Source organism: Convolutriloba macropyga, chromosome 7 (assembly GCF_964194025.1).
Source record: "Convolutriloba macropyga chromosome 7, txConMacr16.3, whole genome shotgun sequence".
Lineage (NCBI taxonomy): Eukaryota > Metazoa > Xenacoelomorpha > Acoela > Convolutidae > Convolutriloba > Convolutriloba macropyga.
In genome coordinates this window covers 31,831,556-31,844,399 of record NC_134474.1, presented here as the reverse complement: position 1 = coordinate 31,844,399, position 12,844 = coordinate 31,831,556, and the positions used below count along the sequence as shown (strand labels likewise).

The following is a 12,844-nucleotide window of genomic DNA, read 5'->3' as shown; positions in this document are numbered from 1 at the left end:
TAAATTAACACTTTAGTCAATCTACATCTCATTTACGTTACAAGTACATGATTTCGCACCTCAAAACACACCTAGAGATGAATCTGCAACAAAATCAATAAATTTAATTAGCACACTTGCCACTCATTCACATAAGTATGAATTTTATTTATCCCCCCAAATTATTCCAGATTTCAGTCGTATAACTCTCAATTTCAATCTTACTTGTATTTCAATAAATATTCTCATATAAATTACATCAAATTAAAAAAAACTATAATGCTTTCTAAGACGCAAACCGTTTCATTGACTGCACCCGCCCCGCGAATCCACCATCACTTCCCTCGGCCTCTTTCGCACCACGAATCATCCCCCTACCTCAACTACCATAATTTCCCCGGTAGTATATCTGTCAGCACTCCCCTAACTCTTAGCCACCAAATCGCCACGTTTGATAACATCGTAAACAATATATTTAGTAAATCACTAATTTCGTCACTCACCAGCAAAGATGCAGTCTTCAAAAAGGTACGTTACTGTATTTTAACTAACAAAGAAACACGCCTTAAAGAGCTTAATCCTTATATCAACTCTTATTGTAGGGACCTTCATGTCCGCTCTGGGTGCGTCTGTAATGACAAAAAAGTGTAGCCATTCCCAATGTTCTCCGAGAAGCTCTGAGAGAGGATTTTCTTGCCAGCCATCCAGGTAGCTGGGGAACGATATGCATGCCCACGCACTGCTGGTGGCCGTAAATGAAGCGCCAGGTGATGGTTAAAGCAACAGAGTGCAAAACATGCAGGGCAAGTGGTAATAATCTGAAATCTGTTATTCCTGCCAACCATTTTTGACATCATATACAATGTGTTGAACCGAACCAGACAATCCAAACTGTTCCTTGGGGGCCCATTTTTGATGAAAAGGGGAATGAAGTAGGTCTCTTAGCCGCTTTTCTAATCGATTTTCTAAAAACCTCGCATGTATTTATGAAAAAGCTAAGGGTCATAATGTGTTGACATTTTGGATATGTATATCCAAAGTTTCGGAATCCCTCGTTCTATTTGTTTGGATCAAGCAAAATGTCTTGTTGAGAGTCAAGTAAAATCGTTCTGCAAAAGAAATAAAATTGAAGCTATTGGTTTGGTATAAAGAATAATTCAGAGGATTAAGAATAGGGTGGCATGCATCGAAGAAGAAAGTCTGCTAATAACTCATTCCATTTAAGGCATGCAATAAAGATCATTATTCACCAACTGCGATTATGTAAACAGAAAACAACAAAAACTTCCCTTTGAAGCGCATTTTGGCAGAAAACCCAACACCCCGCTGAGCGTAATCTCTACTTAACCTAAACTATCAATTTTCTCCTACGAAAATATTATAAGCCACTGTTTAGATGAGGACACAGTCACTCCCGGAGGACATCCTACCAGATGACAATTGGCTCTACGGCTACAAGAGTGATATCGAATTAGAGATGGGTAAGACCCGGGCAACGAGGGATGCAAATGAACGTGAAAGACAGAGCACAGACGGGGAGCCCAGATTCCTCAGATGTGGAGTTTGCCGTCCAACTCCCCTCACAGAGAGAGCAATTCAGATCAAATTGGCTAGGAAAATTCATGACAAGAGACGTTCTAAAAAGAACCTCGAGGGACTCTGAAGCATTAGCCCCAGGTTCAAATACTATCAAAGTGAGCCCAACTACGTCTACCATAAAAGAACCGGGCGAAGAAATCGTGACGCTGAGGAACAGTGACACTGCCAAATTTGGCACATTACAAGAACTGCAGATACCGTTGAAAGTTTCTATAGATCGACGTGGGCCTCGCACAAGCGAATAACTGATTGACGAACATATTCAAAGCCATAAAAAACAATTTTCCCGCGAGATAAAGGGCGATAAGAAATTGAAACACCGCAGGCGAGAACCCAGTAGCGGAGTCTCATCTTCACGCTCAGACATTTCACGCGCGATACGAAAGGGCGTATTCCGAAAGTTCGGAACTTTCCCGCGCTGTGAAACCAGCACAAAACTGAACAAGCCGACCTAAAAAGCGTATTAGTATTGCATAATCTTCAGCCTGCACTTCAGTTCTCCAAGAAGTTGCTCCCGCAGCTCCTACAACGCAGAACAAACGAGCTTCAGATAGAATCCGCTGTAGACCTTCGTATTACGGTTTCGACTATTTGTCATCGGACTCTAATGTAGCAGCGCCACCAAAACAACCCCGCAGGGCAGGTGACATAGAGAATTATCAACCCCATTTTTATCGGTGGTTAAAATGGTACAGAAAACTGCGAATCAGGTACCCGAGGAGTTAGTTATGATAACCAGTACATATATTGTAATTACTTATTGAACCGGGGACCAAGTATTGATTTGTAAATATTGTTATTACTGTCATATATAAAGATAAAATTGTCCTATAAGTACAATTTAATTTATCGCATCAAGCGGTATGTGATACCTGAGTATGTATCTTCATCTTATTTTTTTGTTGCAGTAAAATTTTACGATGTATTTATTTATTTCATTTTAATTTGCCATTCATTCCTTGTTATTCTTCTTAAATCAAACTTCCTGTCACGAGTTGTTTTTTCTTCATTTACCTGTTGTTTCCCGCCTCGTGATCAGACATGTCTGATCATACCTTCGCGCTTTGTTTATAGGCACTTCATTTAAAATTTCATCTTTCATTTCAAATTCCGTTGTTTCTCTCTCTTCTCGATCTCGCGCCGCAAGTTTAGTGATAAAACAAAGTTCTGATTTCGCGCCGCGAAATCAAATTTGCGAAATATTACGCTCGCAAAGGCCTATACAAATATAATAAAGTACGACAGGAACAATTGAGCTGATGCTAGTTCCTACGCCCACAAAGGTAAAAAATAGTTTTTCAATGAATTGAACGCATGCAAACATTGCGCGAGACATACTGACAATCATTGTATTACTTATCTGTTGATCTGTTGAAAGTGGTAGCTTGCTCATGAAAACGACCAGAGTTAACGTTTTGAAACTTTAAAAAAAACTTCAAATTTTTTTGTCCTATATTTTTTCGTCTAAAGGAGATTTGTTGATTGGAGCGATGCTGAGTCGACGTGATAGAAAGCAATTTTGTCAAAGTATCAACTTGAGTCGCTCTTTAATCCATCCGGTGTCTAAATTACCCCCCCCCCCCCCACCCACTGATGGGCCCCCAAACTGATGTACTAGTAGGGTTAATTGTCAATGTAACCCCCCCCCCCCAAAAGTTACCCCACAAAAAAGATGTAGGTTTTGGGGTTAATTTCCGGCGGTAAAACGATGCGGAGTAATGGGGGTAATGAGGAGTAGATTCATATTGCTGGACCAAAAAGAATTGGTCAAGCATTGATGGTTTGGAGGCTAAGGAGAACTGGCTGACTGTACAGAGGTTGCGGGTTCAAGAATATGTCAGTGTCTAAGTATAGGGGACTAAAACAATGTAAGATTAGGGCTTCCCAGGGGGGTAACCTCAATAATCCCCCTATTTTTGCATCATTTTACCCTCCAAACCCCCCCCCCCCCCCTCACGCCCAAAAAAATGTAAGATTTTGGAGGGCAATTTGCTGAAAAGTCCCCCCGATTAACCCCCTAATCTTAAAATCTTGTTTGGGGTGAAAACATCAACACAAGATGAACAAACATTAATTCTGTGAAAGGATCCAAGAAATGTGAACGTAGGTTCCCGATAGTAATTAAAATTATTAGAGATACTTTTTTGCAGGTAAAGCGTTGATAAACTCGGCAACGCAAAGAAAAACTATTAACCCAGGCTATTGCGTCGGTTTATCAAATTTTTTTCACCAGAGGGCTTCAGTTTTTGCGATGAAGTTTAATATATTTTTAACGGATGGTAATAAAACAAAGACATTTCTAGCAGCTGCCTACATAAAAATTGTTTTAACGTTTTTCCCTCCAACTTGAAACCTCAAAATTGATTGTTATATAAACCGACGTCGCTTTGAAATAATTGAAGAAAGCAGAAGACTAGACTGAGCTACGAATGGAAATAGGCTCCCTATATTCAAATGACCTATTTTTGACCCATTGCAATTTTCAGTAGGTTTGCAGACTTGTGCTTAAAAACATGCTTGAAAAAAGAGTTGACGATTTCAACGAAATGTAAGAAATATGCAAATTGGTCCGTCGCTCGCTCTTTATTTTTCGAATTGCTAATCTTCAATTGCTACTATAATCCTGCAAAGTTATGTTTTTATTTCATCAAGTATATATCAACGATGATTTTTCCAGCTAACGATGAGAGCGAGGTTAGGAATTTTATTCCATTCTTTTTAAACCAGTGATGGATATCTTTTGAGGAGTGATTAAAAAAGTGTTACCATGAGACCCGTGGAAACTGGATCAACTTTTGGAAATAAATTGTACAGTTTTTTTTGAATCATTCGAGGAAAGATTGACGGTCAATTTTGTCAAAGTTTTCAGTTTTCTTGGCTTATCAGATATCTTCTGTTGGTTCCAATTGCTTATACTGTTAAATTGCAGTTTTTATTCTAATCAGTTTTGCCCTGCCAAGTGTCTTCCGGTACATTGTTAATGGAATTTTTACTTTTTTTTGAAAACAAAATCCTCAAGCAACTCAATATATTAAATATAATAAAACTATGGAAAAAATCCGATAAAAGTTTTTGCAGCAAACACTTTTAGAATGAGTGGTTAATTTATCCTCAATTGTTTTCAATTTTTATGAGGACTTTCACGGCATTTCACTTTGATGATTGTTTGGTGAATGTCTCTTACAAGCAGCTAGTTTTGTTTTATTTTTTCCTTCATCTTTTTGGAACTGAGAAACTGTCTTTTCAATCTACGAACAAAACGTTCTGATGCAGTTCTTCGTGCGATAGACTGCTATGTTCCGCCTTTTGCTCTGCTTTGAACTCCGTTGCTTTCAATGTATGTAGAACAGAATTTTTGTCATGTATAAAGATATGAAATTACCGTTAGCGTGTTTTGAAGCGTAAGACTTAGGCGGCCAGCATGGCCAAACGTTTTTCTTTGGGTTTCGAAGCAACCATATATCTACAGGTCAACCCGTTCACAAACGCGTCAATAAGCATAAGGTTTGCGTCCTGGTTAAACCTGTTATCTTTTCAATCTTCAATAACATTGTTGGCAAAATCATGTCAATTTTATCCCGGTCAAAGTTAATCTGATCATTTTTGAGTAATTTTTATTCTTTGATGTGCATTATTTGCAAATTTTTAAGCAGCTTTAGGTTTACTCATTTTTTTCGAAAAGAGCTACAAAGACGGGATGAAACCTCATACTCAACATTTTTTTTTCTAGAAATTGAGTTGAATTCAGTTGACAACAAGTGTGTGCCATTGGTGTGTTTGTTGATCAACGGTGGTGTCGGAGGCTTGGAAACAGCTAAAAATGCCCTAGAAAATGGCACCCCAGTGATCGCAGTCCAGGGATCAGGTCGGGCTGCTGATTGGTTGGCCTATGCCGTGGAACGCCCGGAAGTATTTGTCAAACCAGCAGTGGAAACAGATTTGAGATATCAAAAAGAAATTGGCTTTGGATCCAATGAGAAAGAGATACAACTGTATATTGATACGTATAGCAAAGAGATACATGATTTGCTTCATGAGTGCGTAACCCCTCGTGTGGAACAAACAACTCCGTGCAGCAATGAAAAAGGTGGTTTTGAGGGTGGCAGAAAAAAACAGATAATCGTGTTAGGAACAGAAAGGTTCAATGATCTGGACTACGCCATTTTGAAAAATCTGGTAGAGCCCGGCAGTGAAATGTCTCAAAAGGATCAGTTGAAAATTGCCTTTAAGTGGAATAGGTCGGATGAAATTCACAGTTTGATCTTAGACCCTAAAATGAAAGTGGTTGTGGGAGAATTTTTGAGGGAAGCTCTTGTTGATAATCAACTAGATTTCGTGAAGACCATTGTCAACATAGAAGAGCTCCAAAACTTTACACGCCATGATCTGTTTAAGGTTTACAAACAAACGTTAAAAAAGTTTGACCATTGTGAACAAAGACATTGCTTGCAAAGCATTAGCGCAAAGGTGGAAAATGAGGACTCTGAAGATTGTTTCATGAGAGAAATAAGGAAAGCTTTGGAGTCCATTGGCGTTGACTACGACTTTTTCATCCCACCCAATGCTAAAGCCAGTACCACCCAAAGCAGACCTAATACAACCTCATCGACTAAGAGTACCAAAGACAGAGAACTTTTGGATTGTGCTGCACGTGACCTTTTTGTATACTCTGTGCTTTTCCTTAGGATTGACGCAAGTTTATACTTCTGGCAGTTCGTTCCATTCAAAGTTTCCGCCGCTATCTTTGCAGCCATGTTGATCGAAGCTGTTTCTAGCTCTATCCATGTGGAAATTAGAGAGACTATTGAAAAAATGAAAAACACGTTTGAGCAAAAAGCTATCGTTTTAATGAATAGATGCTACGAAAACAATGAAGAACAGTGCATCGAACTTTTGATTTCGAGAAATACAGGTTGGGGGAAACGCAACACCTTCCAGGATCATTGGGGAAACTTGGAATGTTGGCAAAGAGTGAAATGCTGGGAGCAACTGAAAAATTGGGAAAAAATGCATTCGCCGGAAAGTCCGAACTGTCTTGATTTGGCCCGGAGATCTGGGTCAAAAGCGTTCTTGGAGCAAACAGCTGTACAAAAGCATGTACAGGAAATCTGGATGGGTTCATTGGCTAAAGAAAATTCTGCATTCGCAATAGCTTTGAATGCTGCAACCTTAGTCCTGGTTTGGAACATGCGTTTCAAAAAAAATCTTGTGAAGAAAACGAGCGAAAAATCTAAGAGAAATGATACAAAAGGGAAGGAGAAAAGTGCAAAAGGGTCGCAAAAGAATATTACTGAGCAACCTGTCCCGCAGATAATAGTGTCCAATTCGGAATTGGATGTTGAAACTGATTCACAAGTCCCAAAAACGAACTCAGAAAATGTCACAACAGAAAGTCAAAAGTTAGCATCGCCATCAGAACTCGAAGCGGTCCCGCCACCAAGTGATGATCCAATGGCCCAACTAGTCCTACCAAAGACAGCAGTTAAAGAGCGAAGCAAACTCACATCTTCAGAGGCACCACCAGTAACAAAAAAAATAAATGCGGACATTATTCCAAGCCCGAAAGCACCTGAAATCGTTATCGGTTACGTACCCAATAATAATCAAATTACAACGGAGAATCACTTGCCGAACAATTTCCCAGAAAAGTCGACAGAGGAAGTATCACAAAAACAAGAAAAGACGAAAACAGAACATACATCTAATCAAACGCAAGTACAGAGCAACAACACCGAAGAAAGAAGTGTCAAAAAAGAATCGTCAAACAAAAAATCCGTTCAAAAAAAAGTAAGCAATTTCAGACTAAACATTCCTAGGCTAAAAGTCTTGGCACGATGACAAAAACTTTTCTTGGCACGATTACAAAATCCCATTATAAAATCTGAGGAATACCATGGTCATTCCTCATCTTATTTTAAAGATTCTCAGGTGCCAAACTGATTTCTAGTGTTGCTATCATAATGTTGACAAAAACCCCGTCGACTTAAGAGGACAGATAAATGCAACATTAAAAAATATTTTTGGTACGCGAGTGATATTTTAGCTCACTTCGAATGGATCTTAGACAGCACAAAAACAAAACTTCCCCGCTCTATTAAATTCCATACCCTGAAGCTTGTTCATTTGCGGTAAAAATGAAACTGCATTGTGCACTATAAAATTTTCGATAATAACCACTATATGAAACTCCGATTGGGAGGGGGGCGGGGCATTACAGAACATTATCACAAGAATCTTATCACCATGCAAAATTTCTAAAACTTTAAGGCGAAGCGGAGCTGTTGAAGAACTTTGGGAGGGCTATCGTGACATTATAGTAATAATTTTGATCAACACTCGTTGCTATAACAACAGTTGCATAACCAAAATTTTATCTCAATGAGAAGTTATGAAGCAGTTGTTATCGCAACGGAAGTTGATTAGTAAAAGTTATTAGAAAATTTACACTATAAAACACTGCGCTGAGCAGCTCGCATGACCATATTATGGTCCATAACTGCCATAAAAAATTTCATGCCATAAAAAGTTTCCATAAGTTGCCATATTATGGTTACGCTTCACTCATACATTTGAAAATGAACGATGAATCCATGGCTGTTTATGACTTCACAAACAGAGCTTGTTTTTTTTCTACATTTCTCGAATTGTCATATATGCTCCCTTGATTCTTTCTGTAAATTTGTCTTGTACACGGAGAAAAAAATTATGGCACTCTCAGGAGCTGTCACTTTTGAAGTCAATTGTGTCACAGAATTAAAGCAAAAAAAGACGAATGTGAAAATCATATCAAGGTGAAACAGTTCAATGATACATAATTTGGCTAAAACTAAGTTGTAATCAGCTTAATATTTGGTCAATGAAGTACAATTATGCGAAAAACTTAAGTGGTTTCTTTCTTAATTGGTGTGCATATGTTTACCTCTTTGTTTAGATGGCACTATTTTGTTGGGGGCTGTTTTGTCTGGAACTGTTTTGTCTTGGGAATATTTTGCCTTGTTGCTGTAATTGCTTTTTATAAAAAAAAATGAGAATGCCTATCTCAAGATGTTTTTGCTTTCGATTTTGACAGCAATTCACGCGTGACGCAAGACTGGTCAATTGCTGGACTACATTTCACATTCTTGTTTTGCACTTGTTTTAACAGTTGCCTTTAATTATCATTATTTCGTCGGTAACTCCTCTCCATCCAAAAAAAATTAAAAGTTGAGCTGAAATTAATTGCTCCTATATAAAGATATTTTTTAAATCGGTTTTGTGACTCACTATCTTTGATTAAAAGCCGCACAGCGATATCGGGGGCTATTATTGGCCTCCTCTTGGTTTTTTTACTAATCAAAGAATTTGAATTGTATTAGGGCCTTGTCTTTTTTTACGACTCGAAGAGAAGTGTTGATTTTCTTAAGGTTTTTTTAACCGGAAATACTATTCGTTCAGACGCCGTTTTGACCTAAAAGCGAAAGCGAGTAAAATTGTCGTGTGAACTAATTTTTTCTGAGCGAGAGAAGTTTTTTGATCAAGCGCTGCGTTTAATGAATGACTTTTCGACTTTGAAAAGTATTTTTTGACAGAATGGCACATAGATAACCGATTTTAGTCTCTTTTTTTTTCGACTAAGTGGCCCAGTTTTTTTGCTTGTAATTTGGTTTTCGTAGAGATTTTTTTATTTGATACTATATTGAAAATTAACCCTCGGAAATTGATACCACTGTGTTTCGCAGATCCTAAAAATGCGTTTCAACTTCAAAACAAGGACAATTTTTTGTTTTTTTTTTAACTTAATTTTTGTTTTTTTTTTCTTTTAATTTCTTCAATTTTGGATCTTTCTTCTCAAAATTAAGTTTAAATGGCAACTTTTTTCTGATATATTTATAATTCTCATAATCAACGCCTGTTTCAATTGCGAAGTATTGTTGTTTTATGAAATTGTACACATGCAAATCCGATTTTTGTAGTTTTTTTTCAATTTTTCCCATTTTTTTGTATTTTGGTTTAAATTACTAGAATTAGTCATAGTCTCTTTTTGCAAAATCACTTATTTTACTTCCGTTTCAGTACAAGTTCAATTTATGGCGTTAAGTTTTTGAAATACACTTATTTTTATAAATGCAGTCTTAAATTTTTTGACCTTCTTTGCAAAATGTTTCAGTGTTTCGTTTGGATGATTTCAGTTTTTGTTTTTCTATCTGGTCAAGAGGATGGCTCTGTGTCTCGGATGGCTTTTTGTTTTTTCTAAGTCTCGAATGCTTAATATTGAAATGTACTCATTTTTCTTTTAATTTTTTTAAATTTGTCTTTTAGCTTTCAAAAATCAAGTATTCTTTTTGCTTCGATCTTTTTAACATTGTGTCCTTATTTTGCAAATTCTAGATTGTCTCAGTATAGCATTTTCCTTGCACCTACATTTATATTCGTTATATTGCTCTTTTCAGTTGTTAAAAAATTAATGATTTCTGCCTTTTCTTTGATTTTTCTCATTTCTTCGAACTCCAATTGATTTCATTTAATATAAGCCAAATTTGAGTTTTCTGGAAATTCTTTTCCATTGTTGTGGCTGAACACTTTTTTCTGCTATTTTCGTCGGGCCTTTGTATTGTTTTTAAACAATTTGTTGTCTCTGAATTTTAATCTGTTGCTTTTCTTTTTTGATGACTAATTTAATTTTTGAATTAGTATGAAAGCATTTGGTCAATCATATATCCAACGAGGAAAATTTACATTTTATATTTGTTTGAATAGCTTTGATTAGAAAACTAATTCTACTGATTATCTGAGTCTAACTTCGAGTACTCTTTTTCTTTTGAAAATTTTAGTTTAATTTTTTAGAGTATTATCTGCCTGATGCTTTCGCGATCTTTTTCTGACCGGAATCATGAATTAGTTGATGGCAATTGATAGCGTTCTCTAGTTTTTTGATCTTATCAATATTTAGATCATTCTAATTATGTTGGTCATTATTAACGTTACCAAACAGTTTTAATAATATGAAATTTTGCTGCTTTTTATTGCTCTTGGTGACAGCGGTTTAAATTCCACCAATTTTTAGATCAGACCCCAGAAGGTAAGGATTTAATAGTTTAATTCTAATGGTAATGGTGTCAGCTGCACTTATGGTTTTTCGTGAAGTTTTGAAGCTTCGAGTCGCTTCCGGATTTCTTCCGGCTATGTTTCTTTAAGATCTGTTCACACATCTTTATGATTTTTGAAGTCAAATTGGAGCAGTGATTTTGGTCACGACAAAACAGGAAATGTAGCGAAATTGCGAGTGGTTTTGCGGCGTGAATTTTTTTTCGCTCTAATTTCAAAGTAGAGTGAGAAAACGGTGTTTGAACAAACATTCGGTTTCTCGGTAGTGGTTTTTTGTTCACATGCGGCAATTTCACTTTTACTGTTTTTTGGATTTTTTGGATCGAATTTTTTTTTCGAAATGGTTTTCCCAATCCTTTTACAGCTCATTCTAGGCCGGCCTAGTTTTTTGTTTGCATTATGTTTTCATTTCTCGGTAGTGGTTTTTTGACATTGATTTTTTGTTTTTTTTTCTCATTTTTTCATCTGATTTTTAAAAAATAGTTTTCTCAATTCACTCATAGTCCGTTCTAGGTTCAGTTTTTTTGTTTAGTCAATACAAAATTTTTTGAATTGAACGTCAGGACTTGTCCTGCTATGTTTTTTTTTATTTCGTCGTCGCGATTTTTGTTACGACCATATGACGTAACAACCACTTCCAATCTGCTTTTTGTTCATTCGTTCATCAAATTTCAACTGAAGTGCCCGCGTGACGTCATTTTTTTGCTCTCTGTGGAGCGACTTTTTTGTTCATTCGCGTGGTTAACTTTTTGGTCACACTTGACTTACCTCACTCTCAAAAATGACTTCCTCATATTGAAATTGACTTTTATTGACTTTAATTCAAAGAGAAAGGTCGAATGGGTGTGTGTCACTCTAAATGAAGGTTATTAGAGAGCAACTAGTAGAGGCAGCAAAAACTTTTACAGATTTTTAATCAAAATATAACATATCAGCCTTCTATGAAAAGACGAATTTTTTTGGCTGTCTTTTTTTACTGTTTTTTTGAGACTGCAGATCTACAAAGCTATTGCGGCTATTTTATGGCAATCTGCCAGCTATGATTTTTTTCTTTTGAAAATTCGATGAAATGTTGGCATGTATAGAATAGGCTCGTAAATTTTTGCGAAAACACATCCGTTGCAAGTTTATTGGTTTATTGGCGCGTGTCTTACGCTTTCCTTTAAATTCTAACTTCAGTTAATTCAAGAAAAATTTGTAAGTAGATAATGAATGAAAATAACTTAGGCGGTTTCTCTCAATTGCGAAAATCTGACTCTTCGGTAGAAAGGTTACAATATAAACTCTTTCGACAAAAAGGTAACAACAAAAAATATCTGTTCAAGATATTTGTGGAGCAGAAGTCTGACAACCCTTATATTGGTAAACAGACAAAACGGTCCCAGACAAAACAGTCCCGGATCAAATAGTCACACCAATTAACAAAGGAACCACTTAAGTTATTCAAAAAATTGTACTTCATTGAACAAATATTAAGCTGATTACAACTTAGTTTTGTCCAAATTATGTATTTTGAAACAGGTTTTTGGTATAATCATCGTTCATATCAATTGAAAACAAAACATTCAGAAAATTTTACTAAAAGATTATGTTTGTTATTTGTTTGTAGATTGTGTTTTACAGTTGATTCAATATTTCTTCGGAACACTTTGGCTTGGACCATTTTCTCTGTTTTTTTTTTATTCCTTTGCCCGAGACTGTTTTGCCTGGATCTGTTTTGTCTGCTTTCTTGGAACTATATTGACCGGGATTGTTTTGTCTGACACTGTTTTGTCTGTTTACAAATCCTGGGGATAGTCAGACTTCTGCTCTTTGAATTTCAGCAGAAACAGATTCAGCAAAAACCATACGTTATTTTCATTCTTTATCTATAAACATACTTTTCGTGAAATAACTAAAGTTAGAATTTAAGGGAGAGCGTAAGACACGCGCCAACAAATCTATCAACCTGCAACGAATGTTTTCACAAATTATTACGACCCTGTTCCGTATATTCTAACAATTCATTACATTTTAATAAAATAAATCAAACATAGTGGGTCACAGAACCGATTAAAAATATCTTTATATTGGAGCAATTAGCTTCACATCACTTTTTCAACATTTTGCGGAAAGAGAGGAATTACCGAAAAAATAAAGACAATTAATCGAAAGTGTCAAAAAGTGCGAAAGAAGACTGAAA

The 12,844-nt window shown here is 36.4% G+C and overlaps 1 protein-coding gene across 1 annotated transcript in view; it reads left to right on the top strand.

The window, feature by feature from the left end:
* The window catches only part of LOC142343014 (uncharacterized), a 221,922-nt gene that overhangs the window by 100,082 nt on the left and 108,996 nt on the right, over window positions 1-12,844 (top strand). Inside the window, exon 3 of the mRNA XM_075394698.1 lies at window positions 5,309-7,365. Coding sequence (XP_075250813.1) covers window positions 5,309-7,365 — 2,057 coding nt within the window. The remainder of the gene's footprint in view (window positions 1-5,308; window positions 7,366-12,844) is intronic.